Source organism: Ceratotherium simum, chromosome 7 (genome assembly GCF_057802395.1).
Source record: "Ceratotherium simum simum isolate JZ-2026a chromosome 7, ASM5780239v1, whole genome shotgun sequence".
NCBI classification, from domain to species: Eukaryota; Metazoa; Chordata; class Mammalia; order Perissodactyla; family Rhinocerotidae; genus Ceratotherium; species Ceratotherium simum.
The window spans coordinates 21,238,642-21,255,918 of NC_141906.1; the positions used below are offsets into that span (position 1 = coordinate 21,238,642).

General features: G+C 41.9%; 1 protein-coding gene across 12 annotated transcripts in view; it reads left to right on the forward strand.

The window, feature by feature from the left end:
* RIC3 (RIC3 acetylcholine receptor chaperone) overlaps positions 1–17,277 on the forward strand; it is a 50,950-nt gene that overhangs the window by 19,137 nt on the left and 14,536 nt on the right. For all 12 annotated transcript variants that reach the window (XR_015552669.1, XR_015552670.1, XR_015552671.1 and 9 more), the window contains exons 2-5: positions 2,036–2,262; positions 3,480–3,555; positions 5,822–5,915; positions 15,045–15,190. Coding sequence is in view for 8 of the 12 variants with exons in the window: in XM_004418401.3 (XP_004418458.1) it covers positions 2,036–2,262; positions 3,480–3,555; positions 5,822–5,915; positions 15,045–15,190 (543 nt within the window). In the remaining 4 variants the exon portion in view is untranslated. The remainder of the gene's footprint in view (positions 1–2,035; positions 2,263–3,479; positions 3,556–5,821; positions 5,916–15,044; positions 15,191–17,277) is intronic.

Here is a 17,277-nt window from a genome sequence, read left to right on the forward strand (position 1 = left end):
TGGGATCACTGGATCATAGGGCGTAGACATATTTAATGCCCCTAAGTACAGCCAAATCGCTTAGCAGAATGGCTTATCAGTATACTCTTACCCACAGTGCGTGAGAGTTCTTGCCTCCCCACATCTCTGCCAACCATTGTGATAATCCACCATTCTAATTTTTGCCCTTTGGGCAGGTTTAAGTGCTATCTCATTGTTTTAGTTTGTGTTTTACTCATTGGTTTTACTTTGAATTTAATCATCTCTTTATATACATGTTAACCACTTAAGCTTCTCTTTCTGTGAGTTTCCTACTCATATCTTTGGACCATTTTTTTTTTGTGAGGACATCAGCCCTGTGCTAACATCCGCCAACCCTCCTCTTTTTTTTTTGCTGAGGAAGACTGGCCCTGGGCTAACATCTGTGCCCATCTTCCTCCACTTTATATGGGACGCTGCCACAGCATGGCTTGCCAAGCGGTGCATCGGTGCGCACCCAGGATCCGAACCAGCAAACCCCGGGCTGCCGCAGCGGAGTGCGCGCACTTAACCGCTTGTGCCACCGGGCCGGCCCCACTTTTGACCATTTTTTTATTGGGTTTCCTGTGATGGTCATATTGAATTGTAGGAATTCCTTGTCTATTCTAGAGATTTAATTCCTTGTCAATTTTAGATGTTGCAAAAGCTTTTCCTTGTCTATCATCTATCTTATCTCTGTTCATGGTATTCTTTATTGAACAGAAGTCCGTAATTTTGTTGAAGTCAAATCCAGTAGTTTTTCACTGATTAGTTTCTATTTTTAGAGTCTGATTTGTGAAATCTTTCTGCTCTCTAGTGTTTTCTGCTCTCTATTGTTGTCTCCCAGTGGTTTTTCCACACAAGCCTGTTTACATGGCCTTTTGAAGGAATGTCTTTCTTTTCTTTCCCGCCTATCGCTCTCAGGGAGGCTTGGCAGTTGGTGTTAATGTTTGGCTGCTCCTGATGGAGGGAAAAAATGCAAGAAAATTGATGGGCCCTCCTTTCTCTAAGCCCTGTGCTTCCACTCACAGGGGTGAGCCCCTGTGACCCTGTTTGTACTGCATGAATCCTGTCTGCTCAGCTACAGCTGATTGGAAAGGAATGCATACCTACCCAAGCTGAGTATTCAAAATCGTCTTCCAAGCAATTTGGAATTATGACTAGTCTCTGCTGGCCTCTTGAAGGACACGCAAATTGAGGGGTTTGGGGATGAACATCTTCCTCCATGTTCACAAAGAAGCTTAAGAAATGGTCTGCAGAGAAAGGAGAATGAAGAAGGTATGCACAGAGAAACAGAAAAAGGCCTTATAGCCCCATAGAGAGGGAGAAAGATTCAGACAGAATGTGAGAGTAGCTGTCCTGGATCCTGATGGCTTTCCAGTTTCTGATTCTATTCTCTTCTGAGACCAGATTGCATTTCCTTATCTGTATTAGTTAGAGGTGGCTGACTGCTGTGACAGATACACTCCAAAGTGTATAATGGCCTTAACACAGTAGAAGTTTATTTCGCACTCACATAAACAGGTCCAGATGGTTCTAAGTTGGTGGAGTGGCACCAGTGGAGGGCTCTGTGCCACACAGTTATTCAGGAACCCAGGTTGATGGAAGCTCTGCCATTTTCACCACATGGCTTCCAAGGTCTCCCTAGGTGTCAGCATCCAGCCTGCAAAAGGGAAATGAACATGGAGTTTAGTACATGGGAAGTTCTGTAGGCCAGGCCTTGAACTAGCACATATCACTCGCAGTCCTTTGGCTGGAATTCAGTCACGTGGCTACATTTAACTGTATGGGAGGCTGAAAAATGTCATCTAGCTGTGGACCCAAAAGGAAAAGAAAGTGGGTTAGGTGAACAGTTAGAGACTACCACATCATATTATCTTTGTGATACCTCCATATCCTTATAATTATAAGTTCCCATTTTTTCTTAAACTTGTTTGGGTTGGCTTCTGTTATTTGTACCTCAATGCCTGAGATGTTTTTATAATAACCATATTTAGAATAGTAGAAGAAATAAAGACTGATTAATTTATTTTCTCAGGAAAGTTGGGTCGATTTCCACCAATGATGCATCATCACCAGGCGCCCTCAGACGGCCAGACCCCTGGGGCTCATTTCCAGAGGTCTCACCTTGCAGAGGCGTTTGCGAAGGCCAAAGGATCAGGTGGAAGCCCTGGAGGAGGAGGTAGTGGAAGAAGCCTGATGGGGCAGATTATTCCCATCTATGGTTTTGGGATTTTTTTGTATATACTGTACATTCTATTTAAGGTGAGTGGAATCATCTTGATCATATTACATCAATGAAAATCTAATATCATCATAATAAAAATCATTGTTGGCATTACAACCCTTTACAGTTCATAACCCTTTTTCAAATCCATCATCTCTTTAAACCTTGCCTCCTCTTTTTGAGGTACTTAGGATAGCAGTTATCTCAGTTTTACAGATGAGAAAATCTTCACTCAGAGCTTAAATGATTTGCCCCAGAATTCACAACTGAAACTGCAGAACCAGTACTTGAACTGGGATCTTCTAGTTCCTGATCCAGTGAGTGGTAAAGGTCAAGGCCCTCTCCCCCAATTTTTTATTTATTTATTTATTTTTTTGTGAGGAAGATTGGCCCTGAGCTAACATCTGCCAGTACTCCTCTTTTTGCTGAGGAAGACTGGCCCTGGGCTGACATCCATGCCCCACACCAAGCAGTGCGTCAGTACACGCCCAGGATCCGAACCAGTGAACCCCGGGCCGCTGCAGCGGAGCACGCGCACTTAACCGCTTGCGCCACCGGACCGGCCCCCCCCAGTTTTTTTTTGACTGGACATCTTTGCAAGCTGAAAAGGCATAAAGATGTTCTAAAAAGAACTTTATTATTACGATTGGCACAGTGATTTCCAGGAAGCTACTATGAGGCCAAATAAGGACCGTACCAACACCACTTTGTCTTTCTTTCCCCCTAGGAGTATGAGGTTCTCTTTTTAACATCATTTCCAGTAATTCTCCTGAAACAGAACTGCCACATCCTGAAACTAAGCCTGATATTTCCTAGTTCTGAGGAGACAAAGTTTGAGTCCTTTAAAAGCAGACTCCCAATTAAGTTCTGCCTCCAGGCAGGCTTTGGCAGGCCACGGGCCTGGGCACTGTGAAGTGGAGGCAGGAGCGTCATTTCACCCTTCTAACTAAATAAGAGGCAAGTTCCTTCTTGCCCAGGAATTCTGCAGGCAGCCTGAGTTGAGTCTTAGAAGAGTGTGGGCAAGGCAGACGACCTGTAGAGAGATTTTTTTATTTTGTGCCTTGATAATTTTTTACATGGAAACTTTCTATTGGCTTTTTTTTGAGATGTTTCTCTAATGTTGTTATTTGATTTGATTTCTGGCTTAATTTTTGTCTCCCAACCTTTTTTTTTCTTTTCATTTACTATGAGGGGTTCCATGACTTTGAGGTTCTGAGCTGCTGTTGATGTGTGCTGTACCTCCTTCAATTCTCAGCTCTCTAAGGGGAAGACTGCTGCAGAGGATCGGAAATGCTCCACTGCCACTCCCGGGAACACTCACAGGAAAATTAGTGAGTGCCCCTTTTGGTATATTCACAAGTTTTGAGTCAGGCAGCTATAATACAGCCAGAGGGACAGTCTGTGGATATGTCTTAAGAGCATTTCTCAAAAGTTGTCCCAAATTAATCTGATGCCATTTTTACCTTGCCTCTGGGAATTCTCAAAAGTTTCCATATTGATGTTGGGCTTTTAAGGGAAGGATAGTTACAAAAAGTACAAAACCGCCAGTTCATTTTTTTATATATTAGCAAATTAATATTTCACATTTGGAATGGGATACTTCTCATTTCCAGACTTCAGAATTGGTAGCAAATATCTTTATTTCACAGAGAGGAAAACAGAAAGATCAACTCATTGCCAAAGTCAGTTATTAGATCTAGGGACAGAGTTTACCACTCTGACTCTTGAAACATGGTCATCAAATATTGACTAACCTACTAGAATATTCTGTGCTCTCTGGGGAAATGAAATGTACATTGCATGGGTCTTCCCTCTAAGAATTTGTAGTCTAGGATAGATGTCAGGAAAAATAACTTGTGAAAAGTTTACTACCAAGAAAGAAGAGATTTGGTGAAAGACTTATGGGAAATCACGGCTAACTGGGTGGCTGTGGAGGAGGGCATGTCAGATAGATAGGATGGCTTGAGTAAGACACAGCCTGACACAGGGCAGCTGTGGAAAGAAGCCTTAAAGAGTAGGTAGGTTAAGCCATGTTGTTGAAGGCCTTGGAGGTGAAACTGCTTTATCCTGTGGATAATGAAGCCTCATCAGAGGTTTTTAAAAGAAAGACGTCAGTAAAATGAAGTGAGGCTAGACCACTTGAAGCATGTGCCCATGGCCATAATTGCTTTTTGGATTTACTCCAGATTCTCTGTGGAAGTAGATATCCCAGTCACATTCTACATCCCATTTGGAAATCTTAAATATTCAGGGAATCCTTTAAGAAAGCTGCTGTGTTCTTAGTTGAGACAGTGTCTAACTAACAGCGATGGTAAATGCATTAGTAGAACAATTTTTAAAAGATTTGTAAACTCTTTAAAGAGTAGCAAATTCTGTATCCTGTCACATAATGCATTTAAAACAAAAAGTCATGCGTCGCTTAACGACGGAGATACATTCTGAGAAAGGCATCGTTAGGCAGTTTCATCGTTGTATGAACATCATAGAGTGTACTTACACCAACCTAGATGGTATAGCCTACTACACACCTAGGCTACATTGTACTAGTCTTATGGGACCACCGTCATATATGTGGTTCGTCATTGACGTAAGTGTCGTTTTGTGGCACATGACTATAAATAAAATGAATTCCTAAGAGCAGCTGTTTTATAATGTAGTAGCAGTTATATCAGCTTCTTATCCTTCAATTTTGGATCATGCAGAAAATAAAAATAACCTAAGCATTTATGTGGCACAGTCCTCTAGACACTACAAATGTTAACTCTATGAATAAGAATTTGTTCCAGAAGTATTAAAAGGCCTTTGAGATATTACATTTTACAATGACCCTCTAAATATATCTGGGTAGCATGGTACTCAGTTATGAAACAGAAAAACTAGATTACCTACATAATGAACAACATCTTAGTTTCCTACTGCCTAGTTTATTTCCTGGTTCATTTCATGTACTGATTGAGTGATTTATTTTTTCTGTTCTGTTTTTAGGGTCTTAATGTTAGTTTCAATAGATAGATGCGCTCTCTACTGACCCTTATTGAGAAAACTACTTCTGGGAGTCAGGGTTACACCACTTCGCCCCAGGTCACTGGGGCCGAAAACCTTGGGCAAGGAGGTCTCAGCCCTAGTTCAAGACTTCCTCTATTGCAGGAGTCTAATATTTAAACTATCTTCGAGATGTTTTCAACCCTTAGGTGCAAGTGAAATATTGCTCCTTTTAGGGTCTTCACTCCTTTTCTGAAGTACCTTATAGGTTTAGTACTTTACCCTTAGGCATCATTTGGATTAGAAAGGGTATCTAATTCTAGGGTATCTTCTTTATTTCTGCTTGGGTGACTGTGTAGGGGTGTGTTTTTCGCTCCTAGGTATTTTCTTAGCTGGTTCTGCTGTATTTCTGTGTGTAAGAGAGAGTGATTTGTTCATCAGTGCTAAACATGTGTCCTTTAGACTCAGTGCCCATGGTGTCCTGATTGGATTAGCGGGAGAGACTCCATCGTTTCTCTGAGTTTCAGGACTACCCTGGATTATTGTAGATAATGTTTCAGAAAAGAGTTTAGGGAGTTGTGTATGATGGTTCTTAGATTGATGCTTATTTTTCAGCCAATTTTGAGCTTGTTCAACTGCAAGAAAAACTGAAAGAGACAGAGGAAGCCATGGAAAAATTAATCAACAGAGTGGGACCTAATGGTGAAAGGTAGGTTTTCACATAATAGGACTCAGGCTATTTCCCATTTAGAGAATCAATTCAAAATTTTGCATTTCTTTGATTTCTGGGCCACTTTTATTTTATATAGTTGTCAACTTATTTGTTATTTACATATTATTTCTCATTTAACGTTTCCATTTTCATACTATCAAGCAATCTCAGTTTACAAGTATATATGTTCTGTGTTGTGCACATTATTGTGAGCGAGCAAATCTGTGAGCAAATCCTGCAGGGTGAAATAACTGGGTTTTAAGGAAGACAATTTCCTAGCTGTCTAAAAAGGCATAATTTTAAGTAGAACCAGATTATTAAATATTATGCTCTTCATTTGAGACAAAATGAGAGAAGAGAGCAAGTCTGATCAGCTTAGGCATTTGTGTGCTGTGTTGACTGTGCAAGAACAGAATTAGAGATGTTAGATAGGTGTCAGGAGCCAAACTAGCCCTTTAGGATGCCCCACAGGCAAGACTCACTCTTCTTGCTACGGGGATGGCCACGGATCTGAAGAGGTAGGTGGTTCATGGAAGTGGGCAACAGCTAAGAAAACACGCGTGTAGAAAAGCCAGGGAGGAAAAACCGGAATGTGAGATTGAGAACAAAGACAGATTCAGTTTGAGCTAGGCCTTCTGACAAGAATGGAGGAAGAACTGGAGGTGGATAACAAAATCCCATGCAGGAGGATGTGTTGAACGGTCCCTCGTATAGCTCCTTGGGCTCATTGTGGAGTCTTTGCCCAGAAAACTGCTGCTCCACCTTGGCCTCTTCTCTTTGCCATTCTTGGTGGTACTAGTGCCGTGCCCCTTTCTCTGCTTCCTGGCCGCAGCCTTGCCCATCTTTGGCTGGATAAGAGAAGAGTGAACATCTTCAGATTGCAGCCGCTTTACTTGGCTTTTCCCTGCAATATCTACAGTGCTGCTGAAAAGGCATTTATGAGGATGAACCTTGCCTATCTGGGCCCAGGAGCCTTGACCTTCTTTTGGTCCAGAAAGCAGAGTGACTACCTTGACTCTTCTCCAAAGTGGCAAGATATATGTGTGTATCTATACATGAGTATATCTTTGTAAGTGTATAATAATATTTGATATTTAATGAATACTTACTAAGGACCAAGCTCTGAGCTAAATGCTTTATGTACATTATCTAATGTATGAATATTTGTATGAGTGTGGCTAAACCATGTTGTGGCCTTTTCTGGCCCTACCCTGTACCACTCACAGTCTGGATAGGGAACAACCGGCATTTATAGACTCTCATGCCTCAAAAACTGTCTGTACCCTGGCTGTGGTCCGTTCAAAGCCCCAGGCCACACCTAAGGGTCATGAAAACCATAGATGAATACCTGTGGGCAGGGCCTCACACCTGGGAGACCCAACCCCTGGGCCTTGGAGTAAGAAACCACATGAAAATATTTTTTCACTATTACTCACTGCTATTCAGACTCCCTTAGCTCAAATCAAATAACCCCACCATCTAACCCATGCATACCATCTGTCCATTGTCTAAGCTAGAGACGCAGTACTATAACCTCTAACTACTGTCTGTCCTTTTTGTGCCGGGATTACTTCTTCATGTTTTATGTGCAGAGGCAGAGTTGTTGTCCCCACCCTGCAGCTGGAGTTCTGCTATCCCGTTGTTTCTGGGGCTACCGGTCCTAGCTCAGAACGTTGATCCTTATAAGATGCTGAGGTGTGGACTCATTGAGAACATATTGATTCCAGCCTGCCACATGGCAATGACTGTGTAAAACATTTTCCACAGAATCTCTCAGGAACTGGGGAGCAGCTCCCCATCCACTGAAGAAAGCATAGCTTGTGGCTGTCTTTCCTACATCTCTCTGTTTCCAGTCCATAGAGATGTGACTTTCTGACACTCTTCAATCTAACACTTTTTATCCTCACACTAGGCCCTGTGAGACTTCAACCCTCAAAACTGCAAGGGCTAGTAGCCCATGTTTTCCATTGTTTCCTTTTTATCCTTATATCCTTTCACCTCAGTTGCTGTGGCATTTGTTCTTCTACAAGTCTGTGCTTCTATGATTATTAGAAGAGCCCAAAATACCCTAGTTTCTTCTGTCAGATCAAGATTTTATCACATCCCCAGGCTTCTGGGGGTCAAGGAGAGGATTTAAGACAAAGACGACGTGTTTACCTACAGCTTCTAAATCCTTTTTATATAATCACTCCATAACTAAGAAGTTTTGTTTAAAATTTTGGAAATATGCAGTTTCTGAAACTTCATCTTAATGCTTATGTAAGAATCAAAATATGGGAAAGGTTTTTAATATTATCTAATAACACTTTTCAGACAGTTTTCACCTGTGAGTGATATATGTCTGTACATGTGTTTAAATAATGAAGCCTCCTGGAAGGTTAATTTTGTGCCATGTTACATTTGCTATTAAGCACAATATCCAGCCCAAGGACACAAAGTCTAAGGAAAGGATCTAGGAATCAGAATCGCGGTGTCATCATTTCTGCCCTCATAATCAGCAAAATTTCCTTTCTAGCATGTAATGATTCACCTCCTAGAAACATGGCATGGCCTGAGGGGAGAAGTGAGGGTGCACCTCTGGCAGCAGACAGCCCTGGCAGGCATGTTGCTTATGTGTGTAGGGCGGTATTCTAGCATGCAGTGCTGGAATATAAACTCTTTGAGGACAGGCTTAGTCTGTTTGGTTCATTGTGTTTTCACATAGTAGGTACTACATAAATACTTATTGAAAGATATAGATGTTCACTTTTGATACAAGCATTTCTACATACATTATCATGGTAGAAGATTAAGTCATGGCCATTCCCAGTTGAGATCCTTGTCTTCATTTCCTGATCTCTATATTCAGGGTCCTACTAGACATATCTCATAGATACCTACCTTTATCCTCATCAAGCAATAAATGTCTCTTGCACAAATGAATGTCCAAAATGAAACTTATCATCTACCCTCAGCTGAACCTACTCTACCTTTACTATTCCCCATCTCAGCAAATGGCTCTGCCATCTCCTTAGTTGCCCAAAGCAGAAATTAGATGTCATTCTTGATTCACCTTTTCCTTCACTTAACCATATCTCATCAATTACCGTGTCTTGTCATTTCTTCCTAATTAATGAGTCTCCCTGCAAGAGACTCTAGGCTGTACTAGGGCAGGGATTTTCCTTCTTATTCCCAGAGCCTAGCACAGGCCAATAGTAGGCTCTAAAAAAGTATTAGTTGAAATGGAAGAATGAATGAATGAATGCCTTCACTTATGACATGGGTCAGAACTGTCTCATGTGGTTTCTTTTTCTCTAATTTTGCCTTCCTTCAATTCGCTTTCTGCTTTCCATGGGTTATGTCTTTTTTATTTTTGTGAGGAGGACCAGCCCTGAGCTAACATTCAATGCCAATCCTCCTCTTTTTTGCTGAGGAAGACTGGCCCTGGGCTAACCTCCGTGCCCATCTTCCTCTACTTTATATAGGACGCCACCACAGCATGGCTTAACAAGCAGTGTGTCGGTGCACACCCGGGATCCGAACCGGCGAACCCCGGGCCGCTGCAGCGGAGCGTGCGCACTTAACTGCTTGCGCCACTGGGCCGGCCCCTTTTTTTTTCTTTTTTTACGAGGAAGATCAGCCCTGAGCTAACATCCAATGCCAATCCTCCTCTTTTTTTTTTTTTTTTTTTTTTTGCTGAGGAAGATCGGCCCTGAGCTAACTATCTGTGCCCATTTTCCTCTACTTTATATGGGACACCAAAGCATGGCTTGACAAGTGGTGCATTGGTGCGCGCCCGGGATCTGAACCTACGAACCCTGGGCCACCGAAGCGGAGCGCTTGTGCCACTGGGCTGGCCCTATGTCTTTTGTTTTAACCCTTCAACAGGTCACTGTTGCTCTTGGTAAAGTGCAGAATCTTTAACATGGCTTACATGGTCCTGGGTGTCATGGCCCTGCACACCTCTGTTGCGCCACTCTCTCTCGTCTCTCTCTCTGTGGTCCAGCCACACTGACTACTTGCTGTTCCTCTAAAATACTTGTGCACTTTTGCTTCTAGGACTTTGCATATACTTTTTTCCTTTTCTTGAGTGTCCCTCTGACCCCCACTCCACACACACTTATTTTAACTCTTGCTTGCCTTATAGGTCTCAACCTAGACATCATTTTCTAGACATCATTTCAGAGTCCTTCCCTGAACCCAAAACTTGGTTAGGTGTTCCTCCTGTGTGCTCCCACACCACCTATGTTTGCTGGATATTGTAAGTGTCATATTACTTTCTGATCATTTGTTAACCTTTCTGTCTTTCCTAATGTCTTGTAACCTTCTTGAGGATAGGGAATTTTCATTGTTCAAATTTGTATTCCTAGTGCTGGCACGTTGACAGTGTCAGTTACATGTTGAAAGAATGAATGAGGTAGATCTGAAAAAGTACTTTAAAGCAGGCAGTTTCAGCAGTAATAAAATATCTTCTTTGGTACCTATTTTCATTTACTCTGCTACTCATACAGCAGCCCTGTATGGTTGTCAGTGGCGGTTTATTTTCTCTGTAAGGAACTGCCTCTCAGAGACAAAGTCTGCTCTAGGAACATGTGTTAGTTTTCTATGGCTGCTGTAACAAATTATTACAAACTTAATGCCTTAAAACAACACACATTTATTATCTTACAATTCTGTATGTTACAAGTCCCACAGTGGGCTAAAGTCAAGGTGTTGGCAGGTCTGCATTCCCTTCTGGAGGCTTGGGGGCAAAATCCAGTTCCTTGCCTTTTTAAGATTGTAGAAGCTGCCCACATTCCTTGGCTCATGGACCCTTTCCTCCATTTTCAAAGCCAGCAACAGTGGGTTGAGACCTCCTCACATCGTATCACTCTGACCTTTTCTGTCCCCCTCTTCTCCTTTTAAGGACTCTAAATTACATTGTGTCCTCCCAGGTAATCCAGGATAATCTCTATTTTAAGGCCAGCCGATTTGCAACCTTACTTCCATCTGCGACGTTAAGTCCCCTTACATATAGGGTAATATCATTATAGGTTCCAAGGATTAGGATGTGGACATCTTTGAGGGATGGGGAGACATTATTCTGCCTACCACAGAAGGTCTTATGGAAAAGGGGGAATTTGAATAAGCCTTGCAGGATGGAAGGATTTCGTCAGGTAGATTTTGGGGAAAAAATGTTTCAGAGGGAGAGGGTGGCACAAGCAGCAAACAAGGTAAGAGAGTCAAGGCATGTTTTTGGAACAGCGTGTAGTCCAGGTAACTGGAGTGGAGTACAGCAGGGCTGGGGTAAATGGTTGGGGAGCTAAGTATGGGAGAAAAACTAGAAAAGTAAACTGAGGCCAGACTAGAAGCCCCTGAATGGTAGGCTGAGAAGTTTAGAATTCATTGTCTTTATAGTGAGGTGCCTCCGAAGGCTTTTAAGGAGAAATGTCATGGTCTTCTGTGCTTTAATGTTATACAGAGCGGCTACATGCTAGAAAGTTATTGAACAAGTTCTAGCAAAAGGTAGTAAATAGGCCAGTGAGTGCAAAAGGGAGGCCAAATTAAGGGGACTTCATGGAGGAAAGAAAATCACAGGCTATATCAGGATTCCTTGGTTGCAAGCAGCTAACTCTGGATATCAAAAATTAGGAGAGGGCGACAGAATTTATTGGAACAGTGTGGGGTAGTTCACAATATCAGGGACTAGCTAAAGATCCCGGTTTCAGGAAGAGTGGGAACCCGAGCAGCTCTGGGGATTTAAGGAGCAGGAACAAATGGACAGTCTCTTCAAGGACTGCTGCCAGCATGAATTGATGTGAAGAGTTTTCAGATCAGCCTTCACTGTGTTCAAGATCCAGTTTTAGGAGAAAGTACACTTGGCCTGACTTGGGTCCTATATATATCACTGATTCGATCACTGCAGCCAAGGAGGTGGAGTGTAATGATTGGCCATGAGCCACGCGGCCACCCATGAAGGAGAGGTGAAGGGATGGATGGCTTCCTCCTACCCTTTGCACTGTGAGCAGAAGAGGGGTTGGTTCCCCAAAGGAAAATGACTAACTAGATAAGAACAACGAAGGAGAAGAAGGAGATAAAGATGAGTTGGAGATTCACCTACAGCCCAAACTGGAAGGAAAATTACGGCATCAACCACGATAAAACCATGAAAGAGGAGAAAGAAGATAAGGCTTGGGATAGGGATCATGAGTTCAGCTTTGAATATGGTTGAGGTGCCATCAGACCATCCATGTATAGAAAATTTGGGTATTGAGGTCAGAACAAAGAACGCAGGTTTGGAAGTCATTTGGCTGGGGGTAAGAGGTCAGGGCTGTGGGGAAAGATGAGATCACCAAATCCTTGAGGCATATCATGCTGTGTGGCAGTAGTCTGCAGTCTTCCGCTAATCTAAATTCGGTTCTAACTATGAATATTTCATTCTCTCTGTGCTTAACTCTTGGATTCAGAACTTGATTATTCCTCTGGGTTTATAGCATTCAAAAATCTGGTGAGGTTATCTCCCAACTTGACCTTTTATTTTTTTGGCATCTTGGAATCTGCCATACCCAACCTCTCCTAGCCTGCCTGTTCATGCTCATGATCCTGGGCCCAACCAGGACCTGGTTTTGAAGGGTGAATTTAAGGTTAATTCGAATGTAGTGGCAAGGCCTCCAGGTGGAAATGCCCTGGAGATAACTGGAGTTATGAGACTGGCTTTTGTGTGACAAGTCAAAATTAGAGGTAGAGTTTGGGCATCATCTGTGTAGAGGTGATGGTTTTATCTGTGATACTGAGTCAGCTTCCTGAGGGTGTGATTGTGAGAATGGAGCAATGCGAGTCCTGGGATTGAGCCTTCAGGAAAACCATGTTTTAGGAGGTGGGAGGAGGGAAGTGAGCCAGGATTAGAGATACAAGGAATGGTTAAAGAAGTGGAAGGAATACAAATGTCTCAGTAGCCAAGGGAGGAGGACCTTTCAAGGAGAGGATGGTCCACCGTACAGAGAATTCAAGAAAAATGAAATATGAGAAGAAGACTTTTGGACTTGAGAGTAAAGTGGTCATTGATGATTTTCAGAAGTTTTGGTAAAATGATGGAATGGAAACCAGATTTCAGGGACGTGGGAGAGAATGGTTGGAGAGGAAATGGTGACCAATCAAGCTAACACATATTTATTGAGCTTACAGTGTTCATGGTACTGTGCCTATATAGTCGTGAACTTATTACTGCCCTCCAGGAGATCAAACCAAGTTGAGACAATAAGGAATCCATGAAAAAAATGTTCATTGTGATAAATTCAGAAGTTATCATAAGGTGGGCCGTGATTAATTGCCTAATGCATGATATGGATGATATGAGTACACTTGTTCAGAGATAAAAGAGGATGCTTTAGTTTGGATTCTCGGAGAAAGCTTCCCTCGTCTGTTTCTGCTTCTCTTATCCTAGCCATCCCTCTTTTTAATTAAGGTTCTGATTTTCCATGGGTTAAGAAGCAGAATCAAGACAGTTTCATTCAGTAAAAATCAGAATATACTGAGTACAGTCCAGGGAAGTCACATGTGCAACCAGAGGGCAAGAGCTTTGTCATAAGCACATAGGCTATTCTAGCTGGGGTGACCTCGCTGGCTGAGAAGCCTCCCACAAAGTGAGTTGTTGTCATAGGAAGAAGCTGGGGGTTATGGAGAGCAGATGAGCGGTTGTGAGTCAGGACTCTTCTGATGGGAAGAATAGAGCTAGCTGTAAGAGGCCCGATAAATGTGAGATTTTAGCTGAGTGTGCAGTGGACAGGCTTGTGCAATGGACAGGCTTCTTCAGTTCATGGCTTTGAGGCCATTTAGTGTGGAAGAAGTGGGTGGAGCTCCTGGTGGTTTTGTTTTCCTCCCACTGAGGTCTGTGGGAATGTTGCACCTTCATTTTCCTCAGTTACCATCTTAATGTTGAAGAGAGAAACACTTTTTTCTTTTTCCCTATTAGTCATTAAGGCTAAAGTTTGTTAGGCTAAGCATAAAAAGGAACGCAGGCTCAGGACTGGCTGATTAGAAAAATCGATGACACCTCCATGAGGCTGGTACAGAACATATCATTTTTCCTTCATGAGTGTTATATTGGCTTGGAGTGCTTTGGGTTTTTAAGAGGAGAATAAGTAGGCTCTATTAAATCTTGCCAACAGATAAAATTGGTCCCAAAGCAGATAATTTGCCCAGAGCCACCTAGCTAAGTTAGACTCAAACCCAGGTGTTCTAAACTGGAACTTGAGCACCGTGCTTTAAGAATTGCACAGGGCCGGCCCCGTGGCTCAGCGGTTAAGTGCGCGTGCTCCGCTGCTGGTGGCCTGGGTTCGGATCCCAGGCGCACACGGACGCACCGCTTCTCCGGCCATGCTGAGGCCGCGTCCCACATACAGCAACTAGAAGGATGTGCAGCTATGACATACAACAATCTGCTGGGGCTTTGGGGGGAAAAATAAATAAATAAATAAAATCTTTAAAAAAAAAAGAATTGCACAGAATGCTATCAGAAGCCAGGATACTTTAGTTTTAAAGTGCTGACATTAACTAGGAATAGGAATAAATGTATAATTTCCCTCTGTGGGCCTCAGTTTCCCCAGTTTCTCTGGTCTAGATGATTGATTTTTCAGAATGATCCAGCTCTGAAATTTTAGGATACATCTTTGTTTCTGCACAAGTAGATGCAGACTGGTGATTCTAGGGTTGGCCTAGGAGCATATTTTTCCCTAATTGAGGCTAATCGCCCAGCACATTTTCTTTTGATGACCTCGCTTCAGAGAAAAGTGGCTTGTAGTAAATGGAGTAGTACAGTAATGGTGAAATCGTTTCGAGATTGGAGAATCAGGGCAGGGAGGGATACTGAACGAACACTGACCTGGAAGCTGAGACGCCTGGGGTCTGGTCGCAGTAATGACATTGATTCACTGGGGACCTTGGGCAATCACGTAATCTATTCTGGGCCTTAGTTTTCCCATTCATAAAGTCAAAACATGAACTAACATGTCTGGTTACCAGCTGTGCAGTTCTGGGATCAGTTCCTAAAATAAGTAATCTGCTACTGTTAGACTTCCTATTCTAGGATCCAGACAGATCATAGTGATGTTTATGTTCATTGCCTAGAAGTATTTACCACTAAATGGCTGGATTGATATTTCTGAGCAGAGCACAGACTGTGACTTCTGACCAAGAAAAGCGGTTGCTGCATCAGCTCCGAGAAATCACCAGGGTCATGAAAGAAGGAAAATTCATTGACAGACCCACTCCAGAGAAAGAAGCTGAGGAGGCCCCTTATATGGAGGACTGGGAAGGTAAATAGTCTTCTCATTTCTTTGTTAGGTGTCAGCCCAGAAAAGAGATCTTACAAACGGTTGAAAAATCAGCTTTGTTACTAAAGTATATATACAATAAAATTCACCAATTTTAAGTATATGGTTGTATGAGTTTTGACTAATGTGTAGAGTTGTGTAATTATACCACAATCATGATATAGAACATTTTTATCATCTTGGACAAAGTTCCCTCCCGTGTTGCAGCTAATCCTCTCCTGGTAACAACTGAACTGCCTTCTGTCCCTATAGTTTACCCTTTCTGTATAAATGGATCCTACTGCACATGCTCTTTTGTTTCTGGTTTCTTTGTTTTAGCATAATGCTTTTGAGATTTATGTGTGGAGTGTATCAGTAGTTCTTTTTTTTTTTATTGCTGAGTATTTTTTTGTAAATTTTTATTCAATTTATTTAAACTGAAAAAAAAAAACAGTTCACCCATTTCTCCTACTCCCCACCACCCCTGTCTCTTGAAACCACCAATCTGTTCTTTGTATGTATGAGCTTGGTTTTTTTTGTTTGTTTTTAGATTTCACGTGTAAGAGGGATCATAAGGTATTTGTCTTTCTCTGTCTGACATTTCACCTAGCGTAATGCCCTTGAGGTCCACCCATGTTGTCCCAAATGGCAAGATTTCATTCTTTTCTGTAGCTGAATAATATTCCATTGTGTGCGTGCATGTGTGTGTGTGTGTGTGTGTGTATGTATATCACATTTTCTTTATCCATTCATCCACCGGTGGACACTTAGGTTGGTTCCATATCTTGGCTATTGTAAAAAATGCTGCAATTAACATATTGGTGCATATATCTTTTCAAATTAGTGTTTTTGTTTTCTTCAGGTAAATACCTAGAAGTGGAATTACTGGATCATATGGTAGTTCTATAATTTTTTGAGGAACCTCCATACAGTTTTCCATAGTGTTGGCACTGATCCGCATTCCCATCAACAGTGCACAAGGGTTCTCTTTTCTCTACAGTCGCGCCAACACTTATTTCTTTTCTTTTTGATAATAGCCATTCTGACAGGTGTGAGGTGATATCTCATGTGGTTTTGATTTGCATTTTCCTGAAGATTAATGGTGTTGAGTGATTTTTCATGTACCTATTGGCCATTTTCTTTGGAAAAATGTCTATTCAGATCTTCTGCCCTTTTTTTTTTTTTGTGAGGAAGATCAGCCCTGAGCTAACATACGTGCTAATCCTCCTCTTTTTGCTGAGGAAGATCGGCTCTGAGCTAACATCTATCGCCAATCCCCCTCCTTTTTTTTTTCCCCAAAGCCCCAGTAGATAGTTGTATGTCATAGTTTCACATCCTTCTAGTTGCTCTATGTGGGACGCAGCCTCAGCATGGCCGGAGAAGCGGTGTGTTGGTGCGCGCCTGGGATCCGAACCCCGGGCTGCCAGTAGCGGAGTGCGCGCACTTAACCACTAAGCCACAGGGCCAGCCTGTGCCCATTTTTTAATTAGATTTTTTTTTGGCTGTTGAGTTGTATGAGTTCTTTATATATTTTGGATATTAGCCCCTTATCAGATATATGATTTTGAATTATTTTCTCCCATGTAGTACATTGCTTTTTCATTTTGCCGATGGTTTCCTATGCAGAAGCTTTGTTTCATGTAGTCCCACTTGTTTATTTTTGCTTTTGTTTCTTTTGCTTTTGGTGTTAGATTCAAAACATCATCGCCAAGATCTATATCAAGGAGCTTACTGCTTATGTTTTCTTCTAGGAGTTTTATTGTTTCAATTCTTACATTCAAGTCTTTAATCCATTTTGAATCAATTTTTGTGTATGGTATAAGATAGTGGTCCAATTTCATTGTTTTGCATGTGGCTGTCCAGTTTTCCCAACACCATTTATTGAAGAGACTGTTCTTTCCTCATTGTATGTTCTTGGCACCTTGGTCATAAATTAATTGATCATATTTGTGTAGGTTTATTTATATGTGTAGATTTCATATATGTGTAGGTTTATTTCTGGGCTTTGTATTTTGTTCTGTTGATCTATATGCCTGTTTTTTTGCCAATACCATACTGTTTTAATTACTGTAGCTTTGTAATATAGTTTG